Here is a 25,306-nt window from a genome sequence, read left to right as displayed (position 1 = left end):
CAACTATTTGTTGTGTAGGCTTGGTTGCTAAGGTTGTTGCTAAGGTGTTTTTTTTTCATGGGTTGTTGGCATTGTTTACTCTCATATTTCAGATGGGTTTCAGGCTCCGACATGTACAGATACAGTGTTTCCCCTGCAGAGGCTGCATAAAGGTCCGGTGTAAAGATAAATAAGGAATTTATGAACTATAAATCATGCAAAGATATTCCAGTAGGAGCCCCGGATTTTAAAAAAGTCCCCTTTAAAAAGGTTTACAGAGACATGTTGTATCCCTGTCTCTCTTCCTGGTAAAAATCAGGCAGCAAACGACTAGTAGACACGTCTGGGGAGTACTTAAAGAAGACAGATCATACAGAAATAACATCCCTGACGACTGTAAAACAACAAATGCTATGTAATCTAAAAAATGGCTAATAAAATGCAGCCTGGAGGCAACAAATAAAAATAAGATTGTCAGTAGAAAAAAAAAACAGGAAACCCCGCTGAAATTAAATAGAAATACAGAGTATATATCCCTGACCTCTTTTTCTGATCGCTGGTGTAAAACACTCCCAAATGGGTTGAGCCTTGGGGCGGCCTCAGAGACTGCCAGCCAGTTAATAAAATACAGCACTGGCCCATACACATCACCCTGCCAGTTATATAATGCTGAGAGATTAGAGGTAGGAGAGCATGTCGGTAAAAAGAGAGAAATTTGTAACAAAAGGCAGCCATTGTGCGGGCGTACCTGAAGGCCACGTATTTGTTATGGTCATCCGAGGTCGACTGTGTCGCTCTACAATGGCTGATTCTATTTATTAATTCAATTTAAGCGCTTGATGATTTAACACGGGGCTTTCGGCGTTGGTCACGGGGGGGGAGCCCGCTGTTTATCTGTGCGCTTAAAAGTTCACGACAGACGAGTGGAAGAGGCGAACTTAATCCTCGTTCTTCCGCTTGGTTTTACGTGGACATATATGGGAGTGGAGGGAGGCTCAAAGGTTGTTGTCTTGTGACCGGACGGGAGAAGGTATCCTTATCCGAATCCTGGGGAAATAAATGAGACACTCCTGCTCCTTTAGCAACTATGTGCCCCTGGTATGCTTGAGTTTCAGCAGCTCAGGATGGAGAAAAAAAAAAAAGGACACAAAAGCATCTGTAGTGTACGTGTGCTTACAGTCTTTACATACCAGCCTCTCACTGCGGGAAATCATTTTAAATGTGCTTTGTTCTAGAAAAAAAAAAAAAAAAAAAAAGGGTCCCCTATTTCCTTCAGACGGTGGTTGTTTCCATCTCTGTGCCAACATCTCATAATCATACTGTAATCCCTCACAAACATTTACCTTTCACTGTGACTCCTTTATTGCAGCTACTGTTGTTGTTGTTGTTGTGAGGATTTGTTAGAGCTTAAAGGAACTGTTCAACAGTTTAAGAAATGTTTCTTTCTTTACAAGCGAACAGTAGTAAACAGCAGGGTCCAAAAGTCTGAGACCGCTTTTCCCTTTCACGTATTAACAGCCCTGCAGCTTTTGGCCTGGCTCAAACTTGGTGCAAAATGCCAACAAATAGTGTAACTTCATCACTCAGTCAGTCAGTGAGTCAGTGACGGACAGACCGGCCCCTGCGCTTCAGCCAAAAAAGTGGAATTTCAACATTTATAATTCCGTTGAGTTAAATGGTTCTGCTGATATCAGATCCAGCTCTAAATGGACCTTGAGGTGAAATTGTTTTGTCAACAGCTGTTTCCCAGGTGAAGAATGAACATTAATCCTACAACTGCAATAAAATGATTCTGAATTACAAATTTTTTTTTTTTTTTTGGGGGGGGGGGGGGGGGGGGGTTATATTTGACATATTTGTTTCTATCATATCGTAGTCGTATCCGCTCCGATTTCCACACGAAGGAAATGAGACATTCCACTTTCTAGGAACCTCACATCTCCTTTCTTTGAAACAATTTCTACCATCCTGATGCTGTTTGGCTGTTCGGTGATGATTTCATAACAGTGTGTACTTTTCCTAATGATGTCAGCTGATCATGGAATCAACATTGAGCCTGTGTGTGTGTGTGTGTGTGTGTGAGAGGGACGGCATGCGTAAGTGAGCAAAACACACATAAAAACACAGGAAGGTAAAGCCCCGCCCTCTGTGAGGCGGCGGGGCGGAGTCTCGGGCCGTGAGGAGAAACCAGGAAGTAGGTTTTTTTTTTTCCTGGCGAACTCTTGACAGGTTGGTGAATCTGTCTGGTTTCTGTCTGGCTGCATTCCTCCCGTCACTGCTGCTGTATATACACGGATGAAACGTGACGGGGGGCGTGTCACTGTGCGCCTGATTCACTTTAAGCTGCGTCGTGATTTGTGAATGATATGAGGCAATATGTAAATAAACTAAGAAGAATCAACATATTATCATGTCAGAGAGTCATCACCAGCTCCAGTCCCTGATAACCCTGCATGATAACATTAAATCTGGGTTCTAATCAGTTTAAACTGATCTATTATGGTTCAGTAGGTCCCAACCTGTGGGTCAAATACATCTAATGAGGCACAAGATGATCACCAGGATGCTCTGCAACATTTATTCTTTTGCACTTCTGATCTAGCTCCTCATTCACAGCTGTAGAAGCCTTGAGAAGCTACATATGAACGTGGCACGTCAGGTGGATCTTTCCCTGAACATTAACAATCAAAGAATCAGAGGATTGAAGATGTAGACATGACATATTTTTTCCTGCATCGGTGACACAAACAAGACGGCAGCGCTGACTGACCCGGCTCTGTGTGTGTGATCATGGTGATGATCTACCTGTCTAGGCACGTAGCTAACAGACACAGAGCAGAGGGTACGGAAACAATAACAACACTCAGACAGAGTGAGTCCAACCAGACACTCGACTGGTTGGCGAGGCAGGAAAACAGCAAGCTCCAGTTTTAACACTTACAGTCATCGCTGTACCGATTTCACGATATAATTTCCCAACCCCCCGGGGCTCCAGATTTACTGACTTACGAGCGAGAGACAGAAAGCAGACTGACGCTGTCTGAGGGGAGAGGGCTACGTGTTAGAAGAGCAACTAGAGGAAAGGTGAAGCTACTGTTGAAAATTCCCAGCAGGATGTTGACACCACTGGGCCAACGTGGCAGGACAGAAGAAAATTACATAATCCTGTACCAATATTCTATATATATATTTATTGACCCATCTAGACTTAGTTGGTCCATCTTTACAAACTGATTACTGTTAAAACTTTTTACAACATTTTATACAAAGTAAGGTTGAATCTTAAGAGGGAAATGATGCACAAGGATGCAGAATATTTGACAAAATGTTGTTTCAATACGTCACCTAGCGTACACATCGCCGCAGCACAGGCACCGTAAATAAGGGGAAGCAGATTATGTGTTTAAAAGAAAGTTAAAACGTGGATTTTTTTTGATAAAGTGACTGTCCTATCTGATTTTATTAATGCAGGAGTCTCAAGTCTCGACTTTCAAAATACCTCTCTGATCTGAATCTCATTTCCTTTTGCAGAATCTGAGCAAAAAATAGATTCAAGCAAGTTGATTAACGTAAGTGTTTGACCTGGTTATCACCCCGCTAACCCCGACATTCCCTCTCTCTCTCACACACACACACACACACATAAACACACACTTACCCTTGAGCAGTGGCAAGGGCGTGAGCTCTATGGGTTTGCCCTGAGAGCGGAACTGGGATGAACTCTGCGACCGCTTCTGCTTGGCCTTCCTGACAGACTTCCGTGAAAATCCGTCCACTTTGTCCACAGATGGAGATGTGGTGGCTGCCGAGGACATAGCCCTGCTGGGAGAAACATAGACGGGGGGGGGGGGGGGGCAGGGAACGACCAGTTATTAACACCATCATATCAGATGTAACTTTAGAGCGAGCTCTGACCAGTCAACTGATGGGAAAAACATACTTTAAACTGGAGTTATTACATGATATTTAACAACTACAGATTTTTTAAAAAAAAGAGTTTATTTGAACTTGATTCCACTCAAAATGAAAAAGCCTCTGCAGCAGAATTTAGGCCACAAAAACACAAAGTAATGAACAGTGCAGCATATTAACTTTTGGTGAATTAAGTCTGTAAAACTACACATTCTCACAAAATTACTATAATTTTCTGGTTGATTATTTTTATCTATCCAACAGTCAAAAACACTTAAGACAGCTTCAGATATGAAATTGAGAAAATAAAGCTAATTCTCACATTTGGGAAGCTTCTAAATATTTTTGTTGAACCATAAATAAATAAAACAATCTCAGCGTTGTCCTTTAAAAGACTGGAAGAAATCTACAACTGTTTAGGAGCAAAATGACCCCATTTGGTTATTATCCATTCAAGCTTGTACTTTGTGTTGAATAATTTATAATAAATACACAGTAAATTAATACTCTGGGCTTTTTAGGACGGCAGTAAAAATATTCTTTAAAATACTACAAAAATGAAAGAAGTGCTGACGTCCCGCTCGTCTGTGTGAGCGGTTTAATTTGTGACTTGAAAGCAGTTCACTGCAATTTTTAAAGACTTTATTTAACCGAGTGTAATTAAGGTCATCTTGATTAAAGTTGAGAAGGTCTCGTCTCAGACTAGAGCTGAAACAATTAGTCCGTTAATTGATTTGTCAGCTGACAGGAAATTAAACAGGAACCATTTCAATTATTGATTTATGGTTTTAGTAGCTTTCTAAGCGAAAATGGCTAAAATTAACCAGTTACAGCTTCTAAAATGTCAATAATCACCGTGATCGTCTGCTGTGATTGTAACCTGAATCTTTTAGGAGTTTCGAACTGCAAACAACAAAACATTTATATAATATCTCACATTTTATAGACCTGACAATCAGTCAAGAATTGCAAGATGAATCGATGATTTTAACAATAATCATGCAGCCTGAAGGCCATGTGTTTCTTCTTGGTAGTGAGTTTAAAAAAAAAAAAAAAAAACTAGAAAAGAAAGAAGGAAAACAACATCCCCGCTGACTGTTTTAGCTTCATATCAGTCCACCTTCCTGCAGCGTTTTATTAGTTCCACAACAAACCTGTGCGGCAAAAGCAGACAGCCTCATTTTCTCAGCATGGGAGACTATTTGGGCCTCAAGTTGAGGTCTGGGTACAGTACACAAAAACACACCGCCTTCATACCTGCCGACCGTCACACACTCACACACACACACACACACACACACACATAGAGAAAACACCACCGTCTGACCACAACAATAGAGCGAGTTCTGCGGCTGCGAGCCTTCGCCACAGAGGGAGGAAGCTGAGGAAAAGTCCGCTGCTGTGTGTTTACTGCTGATTACGTCTGAAAAACTTCTAACAAACTGGCTGCGACGAGAAACACACACACACACACACACACACACGCACACGCACACACGCACGCACACGAGCCACCGCAGAAGTCACACTTTATTACTGTAAACTGCTGCTAAACTGCTTTGCTCGACCACACCCAAGACAAAATAGAAAGTCGAGATTTTCAGCTACCGAGGGGGAAACGATGAACCGAGACACCAACACAAAATACAAAGATCACTGGAGAGATAAAACCACATATTAGCAAACTGCTGTTCTTACATCTTTACCGCTACTGGGACAAACCTGTGTTAAATAGGAATGTCAGTGCAGAAATGCCAAACATACAATAGATTTCTGGCCGTTTAAAGAAAGTCTTACCATTATGTAAGAGTTTAATGTCCTGCTCAGTACATATGTTGACCAAATGTTATGTTATAAGTCAAGAACTGGCTTCAAAATTCCCTTATTGGATCTAAACCGAAGCTTAAAGGTCAGTTTAGACCAAAGATTCACGATGAGACAAATTGAAACTTGCAGCGCGCCGGTCTGCAACGTTCTGAAACCTGCTGGTTTACACCCATGTACTTCCGTTCTAACTGCCAGCTTTTAAGGCGTTTTTTTTGTAGCGGGATAATTTGTATTTGTAGTGTCTTAAAATATGAATTATGATAGCGAGTTAAGTTGCAGTTCAAGCATTGATGAAACGGTCAAAACATTAAAAAACTTCCAAAACTCTGCCCATTCCAACCAGCTGACAGTTTGTAACTGACTTGACCCGGTGACGTTGCTACAAGCTGATTGGTTATAAAACCAGCTACTGGCGACTTGACGAGCTGAGACAGACCAGTTTACACCGCTGCAACGTCAGGCGGCCGTTGCTCAGGAGGTGGAGCGGGTCGTCCACTATTCGCAAGTTCGGTGGATCGATCCCGAATCCTCCGGCCCGCATGTCTGCTGTGTGTTTGAGGAAGATGTTGAACCCAAAACTGCTCCTGAAGGCTGTGTGAGTTTGTGTGAAACGCTTTGAGTGATAGGACGACTAGAAAGATGCTTTATAAATGCAGTTAATTTACCTAATTACCATTTAACGCTCTAAATCCATTTCATCTTGTCACAAATCTTTGGTGTAAACTGGACTTTACAGGCATGTTGTTGGGAACTGCTGCCTGAATAGTCTGAACCAAATATCATAGCGATCCATTAAACATTTGTTTACATATTTCACTCTAAAATGTTGGAGCTTCACCACAAACATGACTAAAAATACTGATGGTGGACTGAAGCTGAGTTAAGTAATTTAAGTGTTGATGTTATGTTCTTAACTCCTATTAGGATTAAATGTTTATAGACAACAACAACAACAGGTGACACTGATGTCATGAGAGGAAATAGATCCTTACGTAGTCCACACTCACTCAGCTGGGTGACATAAAGGCGTGAGAGAGAAATGAATTAGAGGCTCGATCGACATGTAATAAGACGAGGATGAGACGCTGCGGGCCGTGCTCTCTAACGCTCTGTCAAAGTCACACAGGCAGTCATAGAGTATGTCCAGCAGGCCTCGTACATAACAGAGTGGACACACACACACACACACACACACACACACACACACACACACACACACACACACACACACACACACACACACACACACGTCATCCTGCTGCCCGAGGATGTGGACAGTGCTGGCTGGCAGTGAAAGCCTTTTACAGGCTATCTGAGGCTGCACAGCTGATCGTCTATCATCATACACGGTATACTGCGGGATTTAAAAGTGATTCATGACTGCCGAGTAGCAGCGCGTCCATCTGTGGTTAGAGACCGTGGCGGCGTTGATGCCATATGACGTGTAAACGGAGGGAGATAATAATCAAAACTGACACCTGTGATTAATACGCAGAGTTCCTTAAACTGTTGAAACTTCATTTTTCACACTCTCTCTCCGACAAAATAAGCATTAATGTAAACCGGCGGTGTAATTTGTACACATTTACATCATCAGTCCATTAAAGTAACACCTGCTGACGGCGACAAACGACAGCGTTACAGCCTCTGGAGCCGGATACACATGTTGATCTTCCAATGAATCGTGATTCTTATTTGAATGATTCATAATAGATTCTCAAAGTCCAGAGATGGATCTTTGCATTTGCGACTTTTAACTTTTATTATTCTTGCTCAACTGTTTTGCACATCTTATTTAATATGAGCCTATCAGGAGGAAGGACATTAGAGCGAGAGAAAGTTAGCGTGCTGCAGGTAGCGAGGACTTTTTTGTTCAGACGATGATGGACGATGAATGATAAACCTTCATCCCTGAAGTATTCTGGGTTTTATTTGTTAAGATAAATGAACTGAAAGCAGCGCCACGTACTGAGCGGTCAGTGTCGAGCTCACTAGAGTTCAGTAGGTTGGAAACCTTCCTCGTTCATTTGCAGCTGAGGTCTTCAATGTATGCTGTGGCCTGTTAGTGGCTGATATAGTCGTATAGCTTAGTGGAAATTAATTCCCCTGAACTACTTGCATGCTGTCACGTCAGAATAACACAATAAGTGAGCAGGAGTCAAATTAACGGTGGTATCGTTTCTAAACTTTCTGGATATAGTGCTGAATGATTAATAATCTTCAATCTAAATTGTGATCCAGACATTGTTGACTTCAGCAGCCATACTAATTCAACAAATTCAACCTGCTGCAGCAAATTTACATTAACTTAATACCATTGATGCAATAAATGTGGGCTCAATTGGTCCTTTTATCTATGGAAAAGTTGCCAAATTCAATTCAAATGGATTTTTCTGTGTTCTGACTGTGTGAATGTCAACAAGAAGTAACTTTTCTTTTTTTTTTTCAATAATTTATTTGATGCTATTAATGTAGAGACAAGATGGGCTTGTGATTCTAAATCTACGTTCTACAGTTTCATAATTGCAATTACAGTCGGACAACTCACTTCAAGATATTTTCCTCGAATCCTTCAGATCTACCTGAAAACCATCAAATCTTTGCTCCGTACATTTCCAGACTCATATATGGAATCTACACAGTCACATATGTCAGAAATAACATGAAAGCCGTTGTTATGAAGGTTTACTTGTAGAGGTGTCACGAGTCTCCAAATCCATGATTTATTTTTCAATTTTAATGTCACGATTCGATTTTAACTTTTTTTTGCTGTCGGCTTTTCGCAGGTGAAGAAACTAAGTTTATGTGTTGGACTTAGTAGACGGTGCCTTCATACTCGTCTCACAGCCGTCTGTACGTAGAGACCAGGCTCGGAGGACGGCTCGTTTCGGTGTAAATTAGGTTGTAGCTCGTCGTCTATCTTACTACTTCAGGAAAGAGGTGTTGTTTGTGTTTTAACTACATTTCGCTTATGAGTTATTAATCTGGGAAGTTCAACAGCGTGATCCGTTCTTTACACAACTCACAGAGAAGGAAAAATGTTACCACACCGGTGACTTCAGGTCATGCAGGTAACGCAGCCGCGTGATACCAGTAAGCTACACTGTGTCGTCTTTGAAATGTCGCTGGTTTTTGGGGGTTTTTTTTTAAATTTTGGACACGCACAAGTAGGCGGGAGTGGAGAGAAAAAAAAAATACTGGGAGAATCACCGATCCTGCTTGTGAAGGTCGAAAATCAAACGCTCATTTCAATCCATTTTCAATTTAGAATCAAAGTCTTTACTTGGAATAAAGCTCTAGACGTCTACACCCGACAGATACAGATTCTCATATGACAAAACCAATTACATGTACATGACAAGAGAGTCAGTCATCTGCCAGCACGGCTCATTGTCGTCTCTTTCATAACCACACAGCTGTTAATGATCCATCCGTGTGATCCGCTGCCTTCTGTATCGTCACCAAGGTGAGAAAATACCTCCAGCTGATCTGTCTTATTGGCGGCTGCTAAGTTTAACCTCTACACCCAGCCGGTCTGGCAGGTAACTCGCCGCCGCCGCCGCCGATCTAGAAATCCTGCTCGGGTTCTAATACTCCTACTGTGTGACAAATATAAGCATGAAATTTAAATTTCCTGTCCGGGTCGACTGCTTTGCCTTTCAAACCTTGGCGCAGGACTATTCAAATGTCATACAAAGTGAGTCCCAGCAGCATCTCAGCCTTATCGGTGTAATAGTGTAAACACAACAAAAAGTGCAAGTTGACACCTCGACACCTGTTCTCTGCTGCTCCTGCTCCTCGCAGAGACCAGACAAAGAGGGCCGAGGCCTCTGAGATCACCTTCGCTCTGAGATAATCCCGGGCTAATGGCTTATAGTGGAACCGCTACTGACGTACACAACCTTTAACGCCTTTCTGACCATCAGGTTTTATTCCTGTAAACAGTTAAAACCAAAATGACTGAAACAGCAGCTGCCATCAATTATTTTAAAAGAAAGTTTCACTCACAGGCTAAAGGTTGTTTTTCTCTTATCAGACACACAGGTCTAAAGATACAGAGCGTCATATAGAGCTGAAACGATTAGTAGATTAATCCATCAACAGAATTAACCGACAGCCACCATCCGTGAATAATTACTGGTTGGACAAAACATTTTAAGACGCCACTTTAGACTCTGACAAAAGGCTTTAAAAGGCATTTTAAAGGACTGCAATTAACATCCATTCATCTGACAAATATTTTTTAGATTCCCTGACTATTAGATGTCAGTAAATATTGAAAAATGCTTGTTATCGTTTCCCAAGCTGACATCTTCAAATGTCTTGTTTTATCCGACCATCAGTTCAAAGATATTCAGTTTACGTATGAATGAAAAGCATCAAATTCTCATTAGCTGGCATCAGCACATTTTTGAATTTTTACTTAAAAAGACGATGAATAGAATATCAAACAGTTGCCGTTTAATTTTCTGTCTATCGACTATTGACAATATCAGTCAATCGATTAAATGAGAAAATAGAGCGTAAGCATTAATGAGAGGAATCATTGATGCAGCTCTAGTGTCGTCTGCTGTACACACTGTAAAGCCCTTCCAGGTAAATTTTTGATTTTCGTCTCTATAAATAAAAATTTAATTTTTTAAAAATACTGTCCTCACGTTCCTACTACATCCGAATGCAACTCTCAGTCTCTGCAAGGATGACTAACACGGCGAGTCGGCTTCATTCATTCAGCTCAAACCCACTCTGTCTGCAGCATCTTAGGAAGCGACTGGGAAGTTGTACCTCTCCATAAGCGGCGAGGGGGAAAAGATTCACCAGTGACCGACTCTCCGCGTCTGCCTGCTACATCACCAATGGCAACGCTGAATATTCACAGGCGCTTTTATGCTTTCGCCAGCGGGTGAATGCCAACAGTGAAAACAGACAAACTACAATCATTCTCCCTCAGAAATTTTTTTAAAAAACGTACCGATGGAGTTAGTTCAGCTCCACTTACCTGTGCAAAGGGGCACTGGAATCCCCATGTACAACCATCAGTCCCTCACTGTCTATCTCCCCCTCTCTCCCTCTCTCTCTCTCTCTCTCTCTCCTCCACCTCTGACAAGCCGGCTAATGGCGAAAAACACTCCGGTGCCACCACAGAACAAGAGTGAGAGCAAGACTACGGAGGCTGGTCAGGCGTATGGCACCGAAGCACCAAAGCCATTCCCCTCCCCATGCCTCTTACATAAGAGACCAGATGACATCTAAACAGGCTGAGGGAGGGTGGGATTAAAGAACAAGGAGGAAGGAGAGAGAGAGAGAGAGAGAGAGAGAGAGAGAGAGAGAGAGGAGGGGGCAACGGCGAGCAACAGGGAGAGCAACAGAAAGGGAGGAAGAGGAGGGAGGGGAGGGGAGCTGCTGTTCGACAGGAAGTCAACAAATAGGCAGAGCGAAAAGGAGCTGAAGTGAGGGAACAAAACGCACACACCAATGTGTACAGGAACACACACACACACACACCGGAGATAAAAAAAAAAAAAGGAGGCTGGCAAGGAAAAGCTTGAGGATCTCGCCTGTGGTCTGAAGCCAAAAATCAAACATCGCTGCACTTCTGATACAACTTTGGGCGTGACTAACACTTCCTTTATACAATAGCTTCATCTAAATTCAGGTACGATCTGTAGGAGAACAAGTTTAATGTGAATATGATGGACTACAAGAAAGAAACAGCTTCAGAACACTGCATCACCTTTACCCTAAATACAGCCTTGACATTGATATTATTAGCTGCACATAAGAATACTGATTAACCTGCAGATTATTTACACTATCAGTCAATTAACGGATTGATCTATAAAGAGCAAGCATTTCTTTTTTCAATCTTTTTTTTCTTTAAAAAGCTACAAAAACAGAAAACATTCACATTCGAGCAGCTGGATTCAGTGACTTTTTTTGCTTAAAAAAAATGACTTTTACAAGTAATTCATTCGCCCCAAAAATATCTTTCATTCATTCGATTCCTGTCAGCTGACTAATCAATGAAGTGACGCATCTTTCAGCTCTATATATATATTCACTGTTTTCATTATGAATTCTACACATATTCGAGGGATTAATACTTATCTGTGTTTGCATCCTGTTGTTGTTCATTTGTGGACGGATGCTACATTCATGATCTACATTAAGGATCTACACCAGAAACTAAAAAAAAGTCCTTAAATTAGGGCTGCAGCTATTTATCAGTAATTTTCCAACTGTTTTTCTAATTAATGGATTAACTGTAATTCTATAAGACGTCAGAAAATAGTTTTCTAAAGCCCAAGGTGACATCTTCACATATCTTTTTAATTATAAAAAGAGTAAGAAAACCAGCAAATATTCAAATTTGACGAGCTGGAACCACTTGAGTTTATAGCGTCTCTGCTTTAAATAATTACTTACATGTTGACTGGATTATTAGAATTGCTGCAGAGTCATTTTCTGTCAACTGACTAATCATTCCAGCACTATAAACTGTACACACACACACAGTCTGATATTCAGCATCTCTGTATTCACATCCTGTGGTTTACATTTACAAAAGGGGAGCTACAAAGCATCATTCACCATGACGTAAATGTGCTGCTACAACTTTGTGGCCGTTACTGACTCGAGGAGCCAGAACTGAGCCGGTATAATCTGAGTTACATGTCTATCATGGCGAGAAAATTATTTAGACATAATAAGAAGGAAAGGTTATTTACATATTAATTTCCTAGAGTTGCTGATGAATGGATAAGTGGTCGCAGCACTAATTAAATTAATGCCAGATATACTATTTTAAATGCTTCTACTATTCAGTTTTTCAGAAAATCTCCTGTTGCCACTACTGACTGACTGCAGCACGTCTAATATTAGTGTGATTCATTCATGGGATAATTACGCTGTTCACACAGCAGAGAACAAATGAACTCAGCAACTTTGAGACCCACACAGCTACACAGAGCTGATAAGAGGGAGGCAGTTACTCCACCAGCGTCGCCATAAACACAGGAGACTTTGGATGTTAAGCTATCTTCGATACGGTGTGACATTCAGAAACCTTCGAGATGAGCCGGCGTGAGCAAAAAAAAAAAAAAAAAAAAAAACACAAAACACACTCTGACACAGCAAATACCATCACGTGTAAATATTCAACGCCACACCTGGTCTCTGGCATGCTGCTGTCATTCACACCTGACTGACAGAACGGAGGCCAGGTAGGAAGAAAAAAGAAGACATTTCAAACTGACAGAAGAAGTTTGTTTTTCACCCTTAAAAACCACCAAACACTCTTATATTTATCTTTCTGCATGTGTCTCCCTCATCACCATGTTTCTACCTCTCATCATCCATGTCTCGCTACAGTGTTATTATGACGATCTCCCTCCGACTGCTTGTAAACACACTTTCTGAGATGTTGAAACAATGTTTGGCGATACAAGAAAACATGACAGACCAGTCGGCGGTGGCATATTTAGAGTTGGCACTTTGTCAGACACAGTATCTTAGTGCAAAGCCAGTCAAAGTTCATATCAGATTATCGCCACACATTTGACAGTTGGCTTCACTTGACAGGAAAAGCTAAACTTGTCTCGGGGCAGATTCGCAGGGCTTTTTTTTTTCAACCCATGAGGATTAAACATCAGCATTTACTTTTTTTTTTTTTTTTAAAGCAAACCTGCCCAATGCTTTCCTGACGAGAGATGTACCGTTATACTGTTTCTACTATATACACCGAGATGAAACTTTCTGACGGGATCAATACAACCATTTCCGTCATTACCGTGATTGTTGTCGTTTTCAGACGACACCGTGAACATTAGCGGTTTGATTTTGTAAAGCCACAGGTGACCTGTGAGAGCCCAGTATAACTACATTTAAAAAATTCTCTCTTTTAAAAATGTATTTAACTGTTAACAAGAAGCAGATATAAAGAAATCAATCAGTTTCATCGGGAAAAGTCCTTAAATTTCCAAAATATGAATGTAGAATCAAAGAGACACTGAGATGGTTTTAAGGTGATTTCCAGTCGGCTGTCTTTAAACAACCAACTTTTGTTTACAGACTTTAAACTGTTTGTGATGTTATTACTCACACAAAGTCCAATAAAGCTGCGACATACAGACACACACACACAGCTCAGAGAACTAAATCCAGAGCAAACATGTTGTGAAGTAACTTCGCTAAATTTTAGCACTAATAGTAGGATTTAAGGAAACACTGACAATTATCATGATAATTCCGATTACCGTGATATTTTTACCTACAATAATACGATAATGCACGTCCCTAGTCACACATTTGACAGTTGGCTTCACTTGACAGGAAAGATAAACTTGTCTCAGGCACAGATTCACAGGGCTTTTTCAACCCATGAGGATTAAACATCAGCATTTACTTTTTAAGCAAACCTGCCCCAATGCTTTCCTGACATCAGCTCTGCCTGGAAAGATCAGCCACTAAGCCACCACCTAAGCCAAATAACACAATAAAGATTATATCCATTTACAATGCAATAAGGGACATTTAATATTACATATTTACTGCTAACCAGTGGTGGAAAGTAACTAAGTACATTTACTCAAATACTCTAAGTACAATTTTGTATGTCATATATAATAATATTTAAGTCAGAGAGACCAAACATCTACTTTTACTTTCATACTTTAACTACATTTTGCTGCTAATACTTATGTACTTATACTTATGTCTGATTTTTCATGCAGGACTTTTACTTGTAATGGAGTATTTTTACATTGCTGTTTTAGTACTTTAACTTAAATAAATGATCTAAATACTTCTTCTAGTACTGCAGTTATCAGCAAAGTAGGCCATCAGCTGCATAAGGTCAAAAATCAAGCCGTTTAGGGGAGCTGGCGTTAGTTGGCCATGTTGGGCCTGGCAGCAGAACATTCAAAACTTGACAGCGCGATAGCTAGCTGGCTAGCAACGTTAGCTCCCCGATTAACCGTTACAAAGCGTTTGAATATCAACGCATATATCGTTAGCTACTTGTCTCCTCAGAACACAGAAAACACTTAAATATTACTAACATGCAGACAAGCCAGCATTTTGTGAAAGCTGCCAAGCTTTAAAGGGAGAAAACGGCGTTTTACTTTGCTAGCAAAACGTTAGTACTACGGCTATCGCGGGTTAGCTAACATGGAGCTAGCCTTTAGCTTGCTAGCCGCCACCAGCAAAAGGAAACACAACAGCCGATATATAAAAACATGTGATTCAAATCTGACTTTTACATGTGTGCTAATGAGATAACGTTACCTGGGCGGACTTGGGCGATCACCCATCATCCCAGATGTAAATACAGAGGGGAGGTGGGGGGAGGCAGTGCTAATGCTGCTACCGTTAGCTAGCGCTCACAGGCTGATAGAGAGCGGCCGGGCTGGGAGACACACACCGTCCCGAGTGAGCCGAGCCCGGCGAGCTGCAGCCGACCGAGCGGGGCTGTTTGTTAGCTTTTTTCCTCGATTCACAGTACTTTACCTTGATCCTCTGCGGTTCGCGACGGAGACGGCGGCGAGGAGTTATCCTATGTGTGTTTTTTTGGGGAGGGGGGGTGATGTACCGGGGCTAACCGTGAGGCTACCTCCAGCTCGTTGCGGACAGCCTCTCCCTCAAGCAGCGGCGGAGCAGCAGGAAAATCTCGGCCTGAAAGCAGCCAAAACCCACGAGTGCCGTTTTTCCTTTCCAACAGAATAACCCTCAAACTCCCATTAATAACAGAACACGGCTGTATAAAACGAGCAGCTCAACGCAATTACATTCCCGTTACTGCTTCAACTGCTTGTCTTCGCAAAACCCCTGGATTTTTGTGTTTTCCTCCGCTCGGTTACGATCCGGGGCTGTTTCTTTTCACCCTTTTGTCAACACTGCTGGCTGGCGGACACCACGGCACACATAACACGGACGGGTTCAAGAGCGACGTACGACGACGATTGGCTGCCGGCAGCGATGTCGAGCGTTGTGATTGGCCGACAGGAGACGTCAATCATCATACGGGAGAGAAATGAGGCTCCCCGCTCCTGAATCCGTCGGTTAGGTGGAGGAGGAGGAAGAGGAGGAGGAGAAGGGAGAAAGGAAAGACAGATCGGGGCAGAAAGAGGAGTCTCTCTCCGCCACACAGCATGCAGGAATGAGGCTAAACCTGTCCGAGGCCCAGCCCTTTCGCTTCCACACTTTTATTTTAGCCGCACATTGACGCCCGATTCGTCGCAGCTTTACTGTATATTCACTGTGTTCTCGTCGTGTGCAGGAAGAATGGATTTCAGTGCAAACCGAGAGATTACAGAGGGATATATGTTAGCAGGAAGAGAGTTACATAACTATAATATATAGGTCTACTATGAATATAGCTAATGCTGGAGCACGTGGGCGTACATATGGGGAGGTGAAGGGTGGAAAACTTATTCCCATCCAGTATTCCCAGATGGGACCAGTGGTGGAAAGTAACTAAATACATTAACTCAAGTACTGAACATAAAGGGTGGGTTCACAATTTTTCAACCCCGTCCTAAAACAACATTCAGGAGCCCAAATGAACATTGAAACATGGTTTTTATTGCTGTAATCATTCCTCCTATTCATACTGACCATTAGAAGATATCTTTCAACGTTACAGTCTTTTTAGTGCCAAAGTCCCTCTTTTGTTACTATACTTCCACCACAGCTCAACAGGGAAACACTGTCCAAGGAAACACAAAGAGGGAATTTGATGCTAAAAAGACTGTAAATGTGTCAGATATCCACTTGATATGACTAACTCAGACTGATGAAGCTGAATATAAGTTTCACATCAACTTTTAAATGACTGTGTGGACACACTGTGGATTTTGGCCTCCATCACTTACATTGAAAGCACATTTGAAGGATCTTTTAATATCCAGTATGAACAGGAGGAATGATTACAGTGAGGAAAACCTCTTTCACTGTTACTATGGACACCTGACTGTTGTTTTAAGACACACTTGGAAAAATTGTGAACCGCTCCTTTAAGTACCATTTTGAGGTACTTGACCTTTACTTGAGTATTTCCATGTGATGCTACTTCATACTTCCACTCTACTACATTTCAAAGGGAAATATTGTACTTTCTACTCCACTACATTTATTTGACAGCTTTAGTTACTTTTCAGATGAAGATTTGACACAATGGATAATATAACAAGCTTTTAAAATACAACACATTGTTAAAGATGAAACCAGTGGTTTCCAACCTTTTTTGGATTTTTGACGTCTTACAAAAAGCAGTGTGTAGTCGGGGTCACATTTCACATGTCTATGAGTTGTTAACAGCTCCACCAAATAGTGATTTTTCCCTCTAAACTTCTCACATGCTTTCATTTCAATAAATGTTCAAATGATCCAATATTTCACCAAAAATCAAAGATTAGAGAAAAAGTCCAAAAACTGAAAACAGATTTGTGTATCAGAACTTTGTTTTTTCTTCTTTCCTCTCCCATTAATCATCTCACCACCCCTCAGATTTATCTGCTGACCCTTTGGAGGGGTCCGACCCCTAGGTTGGGAACCACTGGACTAAACTAGCTAACTGTATATAAAGTAGTGTAAACTAGCTCCACCTCCAGCAGCTACAACAGTAACATGCTGCTCTAACACTGATGTTTCACTATTAATAATCTAATGATGTCATATATAATAATATATCAGTCAGAGGGACCAAACCACTACTTTTACTGCAATACTTTAACTACATCAAGCTCATAATACTTATGTACTTTTACTGCAATACTTTAACTACATCAAGCTCATAATACTTCAGGAAAGTGTTTGGTTCTATCACCTCTGGTCTTCTGTTTTATCAGTATAATTTGTCAAACTTAAAGCCAACGGGAACAATTAGAAACATTAACAATAGTAAAAATTATCACAACCCACACAACATAGTCTTTACAGGCCCAAATAAATAAATAAAACATCCAATAGGGCAGAAAACTGTTCCCTTCACCCACTCAGTTGTAGTTGCCCAAAATTTTACGTTTTATGCTCCAATTTTTCCATCTTGCTAGGAAATTAAACATATTTCCTTATGAAACTGCTTCTGGTAGCAGCGGAGGAAGAAGTATTCAGATCCTGCATTCAAAATCTGACTTAAGAACACAAATATTATCAGAAAAATGTGCTTAAAGTGTGAAAGTGCTCACTATGCAGGCAGAATGGCCTCCGTCAATGACGCGTTATTGTATATTATGCATTTGTGTTATTATTACTGATGCATTCACTTGTAAATAACATTTTAATATTATAGATGTCTGCGTCTTTTGACCCATTTTTTTTCTGTTTCTGCAAAGTCACACTAACTATAGCTGCAAAATAAATATTGCAAAGTAAAAAATACAAAATTTCCCTCTGAAATATAGAGGAGTAAAAAATATAAAGTAGCATGAAATTAAAAGATGCAAGTAAAGTACAACAAGAAGCTCAGACGTGTATTTAACTACAGTCTAACCATTAGTCCCAAGTACAGTTTTAATTGTAATCATGTTTTCAGTAGTTTGACAACATTATATTGATTCAACGTCTAACTATAAGCTTTTTCTGGAGCTTTTAACTGCATCTCACTGTCTTCATCTGAGGATGAAGTTTGCCCACTTGTCAGTTCAGTTTATGATAGTAGGTTAATAGACTGGGAAAAACACAAAAGCTATAAATACATTCAATAATTTCAGTGTCCATTAGAAAATACATAATTTTTTAAATTTTGGAGTTATTCACATCTGGCAAAAAACCATGACGATAAGTGTCACAGCTCTACCGACAGAATGAAACCTTGAAAAAACATTTTTACTTGTTTAATATTTTATTTACCATCAATTTTAAATGCAGTTGTCCTTCACTTTAGAGGTCTTTATAGGTCCACTCAGTTCTTGGTATTTGAATTTTTAACCGGATCCCAAGTCAGACCAGATCCAAATAGTTTGTCAGTGTAATCAGGTCAGCAGCATCCCGCTGTATTACCTCAGGGTTCACACATGTATGTCAGTATGTTTAATGCCCAAATAGATCAGAGAAGGAGCGCTAATTCAACATACATTAATCAACAATGTTAAAATCTTCCATAGATTGTTTTTTGTAAGAATTATCTCATAAGCATCCATCGTAGGCTGTAACCAGGAAACAAAAAGCTCTCAAACACTTAAAGGACCAGTCTGTAGGATTTAGTGGCATCTAGTGGTGAAGTTGCAGATTAAAACCGACTGAATACCCCTCACCTTCACCCCTCCCCTACAAGCATGTAGGAGAACTTACTGTGGCCACAAAACTAATGAAAAACATGAAAACACGGCCGTCTCTAGAGCCAGTGTTTGGTTTGTCCGTTCTGGGCTACTGTAGAAACATGGCGGTGCAACATGGCGGACTCATTCTAAGGTAACGAAAACACAACAATTCTTATTTTCAGGTGATTATACACTAATTAAAACATACTTATGCCAAGTCTGTTCTGTTAGATGCCACTAAATTCTACATACTGCACCTTTAAAAAAAAAATCAGAACTATATTATGAATAATATTATTATATACAGATATTAATCCTACTTACTGTCATATCTGAGGACATTTCTCAAGTTATTTTGTATGTTGCAAATGAAATAAAACAAACTTAAAGCCACATTTAAGCTTCTGCACTATTACTGATTACATGTAAGTGTGATTTTCTGCTCTGAATGTTAAATGTTCAAAGTGATCTCGGCTCCTAAAAGATGAAATAAATATCATGAGATGAAAAAGATTAAAAAAAAAAAACTGGACATTTATTTTGGCAAATAACTACAGCACACAAACAGCATATTTAAGAAACATTAAAGACAGGCAACAATAAATTAGAAAAACACAAATATTATTCAGTATATTTTCAATATCAGCTTTAAAACATGGTTACACTTTCTTTTAGACTATTTTAAATACATGTAAAGCAAAGTGTATGAATTGTACAATATAAATAAACTTGTCTTGTTTAAAAAAACAATAGTCTTGTATGTTTCCAAACTTATTTTATTGCTGCTGCAGATTTGGCATATTTGAGACTAATTAGTAATAACTGTATCATAAAAAACACTGAACTGCTGTGAGACGTCTGTAAATCTTCACTTGATTAGATCCAAAAAATCCTAACTTTTGTCTGCTAGTACGAGTAGAAAAATATTCAATTTTTGCTTTAAAAATCAAACATGTGCACGAGCCGGTTTGTCTCATTGTTAACGTGCAAGTATCTGTTATTTTTCACCTGCGACAAACTCGTCAATAATTAAAAACCCCACAAAGATCAACCAGTCATCATAAAGATTCTTTAATGTCTCTGTGACTGAGATCGTTTTCCAACAGCCTCGATCGCACACACACACACACACACACACACACACACACACACACACACACACACACACACACTTGTACTGCCAATCATGTTATTCCACTCTTTGCCATTTGAGAGCGATGGCTGCTCTCTCAGCGTGTTCCCGCTGTGCCGGGAGGCTCCGGTGACTTCAGGACGTGATGCAGTAATAACAGTCCTCCAGTTTTACACTGTCACAATAATGGACAGAACTGATAAACTGGTAAAAAAAAAAAAAAAAAAACATCAAAGAAACCTTGAACTGTGTCTCCATTTCATACGTACTGTACTTGTTTACAGTGATGAGGGAGTTAATGGCGTATAGTTTTTTCAAATAATGTACAAGAATTGACATAAAATCAAATTTAACTACTGGCAAAATATATGTTCAATTAAAATTATAAATTGAAAAAATACAACAATGAATTGATCTACTAACAAGTATTATCTGTTTATATCTTATTCCTCTGTGTCATAGACGTCTGTTGTTGTACAAAATCTAGTGACATGTTCCTTCATCACCATGAACACAATCAAATGTGGATTCATCCGCCGCTGAAAATAGTCCCCAACAAATAGACTATTTCCTCCAGTTTGACTAAAGTTTGCTAAAAAAACTACAGAACCTGTTTTATACAATCAAACAATAAATCTGTGAGGTGTTTTTTTTAAAGGTTTACATCTTCAGTAGGAACCAATGAGCAAAACAAAAATGCAGAACAGTACATCACATTCATGTAAAAACAATCATATAAATATCTAATATTTGTGAAGGTTTCTGATAGTTGACAAATTTATATAGTTTCACTGATTTTCGTCACATCACTGAACCATAACAGTGTCCATCAGCAGTTTGCTCATAAAACAAACAGATTTACCGACATGTTTGAGTTTATATGTTGTCACTTGATCACAAAAAACACAAAACATGCTTAGAATTGATATGAAATATGGACACAAGGCTGCTTCAACCTGAGAGTTTATGAGTTTCTGTGTGTTGTACAGAATGTGTATATATGTGTATATGTTTATGAAGCTGTTTAGAGTTTGAATGTGTATCCAGTGACGTGTAGTTCAGTGTGACTCAGAGTTACGTTGCCTTCTTGCTCCGCTGGTAACCGTGTTTTTTATGCGGCCTGGATTTGAGTCTCAAAGCCGAATCGCTCTTCATCGACTCCCTTTTCCCCGCCGTGAGCTCCTCCCCTCCTGGTTTCCATAGCAGCAGCTGAGCGTCCTCCCCGCCGGTGACCAGGGCCTCCCCCGCCGCGTCCCACAGGAAGCAGCGCACCGTGGAGGCATGGCCGCCCTCGAGGCTCCTCAGTAGGCGGAGCCCCCCGTCGTCACACTCCATCAGGTGCAGATCTCCGCTTTTCTTCCCGCCGACCACCAGCAGCTTCTGGGCTTCCTCCAGCCACCTCCCCGCCACCAGGTAATCCACGCCGGACCCGTCGGCCAGCGGCGTCAGGCTGCGGGCGTCAGAGGAGCTGAAGATGGTCAGCGGCTCGTCCGTGTCCAGCTGGCCCAGATCCCACAGGTGCAGGCCCTCGTCGTGGCTGAGGCACAGCAGCCGGGTGAAGTCGGCTCCGCACCAGCAGACCGAGCCGGCGGAGGAGTCGCTGTTACAGGTGGCCAGCAGCGCCTCCTCCTCCGCTCCCTGGCTGAGGTCGAAAACATTGACAAGGCCGTCTGTGGAGCCGGACGCCAGGCGGTCTTTATCCCGAGGGTGGAAGCGTACCTGTGTGATGTCATCGCTGTGAGACTCAGAATACACCCCGAGAAGACCGCCGCCCGGCTTCCTGGCGTCCCAGAAAACCAAGAAGCTGTCCTCGTCGTTTACCTGCTCGGTTCCAGCGCACAGGAGCGTGTCGCTGCAGCTCAGGTCAAAGCTACAGAAGCTGTGAGATGGATCGCTTTTAAACATCTGGACCGCCGCCGTCCCGGGCCGGCGGACGTCCCACGCCCGGACCGTCCCGTCAGCAGACCCAGAGTACAAGAGGTCAGGGGAGGTGCGGGCAAAAGTGACCCCACACAGCGGCCCGCTGTGGCCCCGATACTCTCCCACCAGGTTCAGAGTGTCCTTGTTGTGCAGGTGGACGGTGAAGTTGGAGCAGGACACCGCCAGCAGGCCGGCCGGCTGCAGGGCGACGTCCAGCAGGTAGGTGGGCTCCTCCGGACGAGACCGCCGGGCGATGGAAAGACCTCTGAGCTTCTCGTCCAAATCCTCCATGGAAGCTCAGTGAGACCAGATTCAACCACACTGCACAGGATAAAGAAATAAACTCATTTAAAGTTGTATTTGAGCCTTTAGTGCATTTATCAGTCGCTCCAGGAAACTGACGGACAGACGGACAAAACAAAAACAATGCCACAGACGGAGCAAAACAATTCCCAAATGTCCCCAAATGAGGTTTGATTCAGTTAGTTAGAAGAAGTTGATGTTGTTCAGACAGAAAAGTTGGACATAATCTACCTCAAACAAAAAAACGGGCACTTAGGAAATGAAACTATACTTTTATGTTACTGACTTTATCTTAATGGCATTATTGACTGATTTTATCTGGTGCTTATGTTGAGCTGAAATGGAACTTAAGTACATTTTTAGTAGTATAATACAGTTGTTTCTGTGATATGCAGGATGCTTTTAATCGAAGGAAGTGATTACATATCACTCTTTGTTGGTAAAAATCACATTATTTACCTTTGCTTGCAATTTTTCCCCAATTCCTGCAGTTTTAGCACAAAAAGAGCACATAAAACATGACAAATTGTATCGCAATTTCTGAGAAAAGCTGCAAAATCAAACATTTGGAGGAACTGACAGCTGGACAAACTTCACCTGCTCTTCTGTGGCAAGACTCCATTCAAAAATCTGATTATTTAACGTTTCCTTGCTTATTGACCATGTCTGTATACATGTTAGGACATATTTTATGCACTATTTCAAATCACTAGCAACAACTTTGTAATCCGGCCAAGAGTCAGTAAAAAATATCAGTGATTATTCAAGTAAATCTTTCATGTTTACCACTGATTGGTTATTCTCACCTCTGAAAAATATGCCGAATTAACCACAGCATCATATTAAATTTGAAAAAGCTATAAATTACATGTAAACTAGATGTTTATATGTGAGATGAAGCAAGAAAATGCAAAATCTGCTGTTTTTTAAATGGAGTCTGGTTTAAATTCTTCTCTTTAGAGAAAAACGGGCAGAAATGCTGCCAAAATCCTCACCGTGTCATCAGTGACTAAACTGTGTTCATAAATATTATGTGTGTTATTTTTATCAACCTACCTACTTTCTAGAAATTTCCCCGAAAACAGCCGCCACGTTTTTGGCCTTTTATCGTACAAAACCCCGCAATGTGCCGTGACGTCTTACGAACTACATAAACGTTAAAGTTAATCAATTATCTGCTACAAAAGATCAATGATGTAGTTTACGTTACTTTACTAGAAACCAGGCTGTACTAAACGCATGGAGGATGTACTGTGTTACAGTATTTACGGCCCGCTAGGAACCGTCTCTTCAATAAAAGGTTCCGCTGGGTCGCTGGAAAACAACCAGATATTTAAATAAAGTTAATTTGATCGTATTTTCTCCATTTTTTTAATCTATTTGTATTTTTTAGAGGGGGGTGAATGTGTGTTTTCACCTTCAAATAATTCCTCTGTAGATATATGAAGTAAATAAGTTTCAATACCTAAAAAAAAAAAACCTAAATCCAGGTTAACGGCACCTGAGTTAAGGATAATTGATGGTATTTTCACACTTTATCATGACAATTTAACATTTCAATGCTTATTTCACTCTAGAGGGATTTTGATATTTAAAAAAGATACTCAAAAATTATATATTTTTAAAAACATACAGTATATTTGGCAATACCAAGAGATGACTGAGCAATTAACACAGGGAGACAAAGTATTAGCATGAAAATATGCATAGAAAAACAAAAGTAAAAGTAACCTAGTCATCATATTTTATTTTGTCTTAACTTATAAATGTTCTTAAATGTGTTTTTTAATATTAATCTGAATCTACAAAATAATGTAAGTTATCAAATAAATGCAACTGAGTAAAAAGTATTTGTATTAGTACTATACAACCACTATTAATACTATTTCTAATAATAATAAACTTTATTTATAGTATAAATGTCATTCTTTAAAACAGTGTTATAAAGTGCTTTACAAAGGAAAAACAAAATTAAAACAAATCAACTCAACAGTACGATAAAATCCAGCAAATAAAAGAACAGAATGTCTGTTTTACCCTTTAAATACCTGACAAACAGCAACACATCACTTTGATGTAAAAAATTTAAAAAAAATTTTTAAAAAAAATCATTAATTTGCAAATTTCTTTATATAAAAAAGTAAATGCCATGTCAAAGTTGGTGCAAAAATGTAATAAAATTAATGAGATTTACAAAGAAAAACTAAATTATTACAAATGAGCACAAAAATATAATAAAATCCAGCAAATAAAAGAAAAGAGACATAAAATGGAATAAAATAACCAAAATACAATAAATTAAGTACAATACATAACTAAGTAATTTGTAAATAAGTGAAATGAAAACAATAAAATAAACCAACTAAACACATAAAAAGGTGAAACTGGAAACATGAACACAAATATGTCAGTATATTATTTATTTATTATTATTTATTTATTATATAACTGCTCTGAGTTGTTTAGTGCAGGTGTGAGTCTTCAGTCCTCCAGCAGGCGGCAGCAGCTGCAGCTCTTCTCTTTCCAGTTGACCCAAATCTGAAGAAGCACAGTTCAGTCACACAGAAACAAAGTAAATGAAACCTCAACTTCAGAGAGAAGAACCTCCAGACTGCAAACAAACACAGAGGCTGAAACCTAGTGGAGTTTTTTTTTTTTTAATTATTATTATTGGTCATTTTAGGTTTAAACCAAGCAGGTAGTTCCAGATCTGAAAAGTGAAGCCAATGTAGAAGTGCCTTAAACCTGCATTCTCTCTAATGACCAGCAGGAGGCGACTCCACCGGCTGCAAAAAGAAGTCTGATTGTATTGAAGTCTATGAGAAAATGACTCTACTTCTCACTTGATTTAATACCTCAGTAAACACTTTCCTGATGAGTTTATGGTCTCAATCACTAGTTTCAAGTCTTCTTCAATACAGCATGATGTTCATTTTGTAAATTATGGTCCCATTTCATTTAAATTTGACAATAA

General features: G+C 40.2%; 2 protein-coding genes across 8 annotated transcripts in view; both read right to left on the bottom strand.

Moving 5' to 3' along the window:
• Nucleotides 1–15,681, bottom strand: part of ppp2r5eb (protein phosphatase 2, regulatory subunit B', epsilon) — a 46,001-nt gene extending 30,320 nt beyond the window's left edge. The window contains exons 1-2 of one of the 4 annotated variants that reach the window (XM_042387971.1): nucleotides 15,004–15,681; nucleotides 3,638–3,801 (exon numbers count right to left, since the gene is read on the bottom strand). In XM_042387971.1, coding sequence (XP_042243905.1) covers nucleotides 3,638–3,801; nucleotides 15,004–15,032 — 193 coding nt within the window. In that variant the 5' untranslated portion in view covers nucleotides 15,033–15,681. The remainder of the gene's footprint in view (nucleotides 1–3,637; nucleotides 3,802–15,003) is intronic. The other 3 variants (XM_042387972.1, XM_042387974.1, XM_042387973.1) reach the window with 3 other exon arrangements.
• On the bottom strand, nucleotides 6,420–23,618 carry wdr89 (WD repeat domain 89). Of its 4 annotated transcripts, XR_006091608.1 has the most exons (4): nucleotides 23,389–23,617; nucleotides 20,625–22,350; nucleotides 12,685–12,688; nucleotides 6,420–6,429 (listed from the first exon to the last, which is right to left on the bottom strand). XR_006091608.1 is itself a non-coding variant. In XM_042387976.1 (3 exons), the coding sequence occupies exon 3, from the start codon at nucleotides 22,318–22,320 to the stop codon at nucleotides 21,184–21,186; it is 1,137 nt and encodes a 378-aa protein (XP_042243910.1). In that variant the 5' UTR covers nucleotides 22,321–22,350; nucleotides 22,792–22,817; nucleotides 23,389–23,618; the 3' UTR covers nucleotides 19,511–21,183. The 4 variants fall into 4 exon arrangements, 3 of the variants coding, with proteins under 3 accessions (XP_042243910.1, XP_042243912.1, XP_042243911.1); XM_042387976.1 differs by lacking the exons at nucleotides 6,420–6,429; nucleotides 12,685–12,688 and adding an exon at nucleotides 22,792–22,817 and having other exon boundaries at nucleotides 19,511–22,350; nucleotides 23,389–23,618; XM_042387978.1 differs by lacking the exons at nucleotides 6,420–6,429; nucleotides 12,685–12,688 and adding an exon at nucleotides 22,792–22,817 and having other exon boundaries at nucleotides 19,511–22,350; nucleotides 23,393–23,618.
• Between the last annotated feature and the right edge of the window lie 1,688 nt (nucleotides 23,619–25,306).

The sequence above is a fragment of the Thunnus maccoyii genome, chromosome 16, assembly GCF_910596095.1.
Source record: "Thunnus maccoyii chromosome 16, fThuMac1.1, whole genome shotgun sequence".
NCBI classification, from domain to species: domain Eukaryota; kingdom Metazoa; phylum Chordata; class Actinopteri; order Scombriformes; family Scombridae; genus Thunnus; species Thunnus maccoyii.
The sequence above is the reverse complement of the archived record's forward strand: the minus strand, read 5'-3'. Positions and strand labels throughout refer to the sequence as shown.

Coding starts and splice junctions, on each gene's coding strand:
- wdr89 (XM_042387976.1), bottom strand. CDS start 22,320: ATGGAGGATTTGGACGAGAAGCTCAGAGGTCTTTCCATCGCCCGGCGG.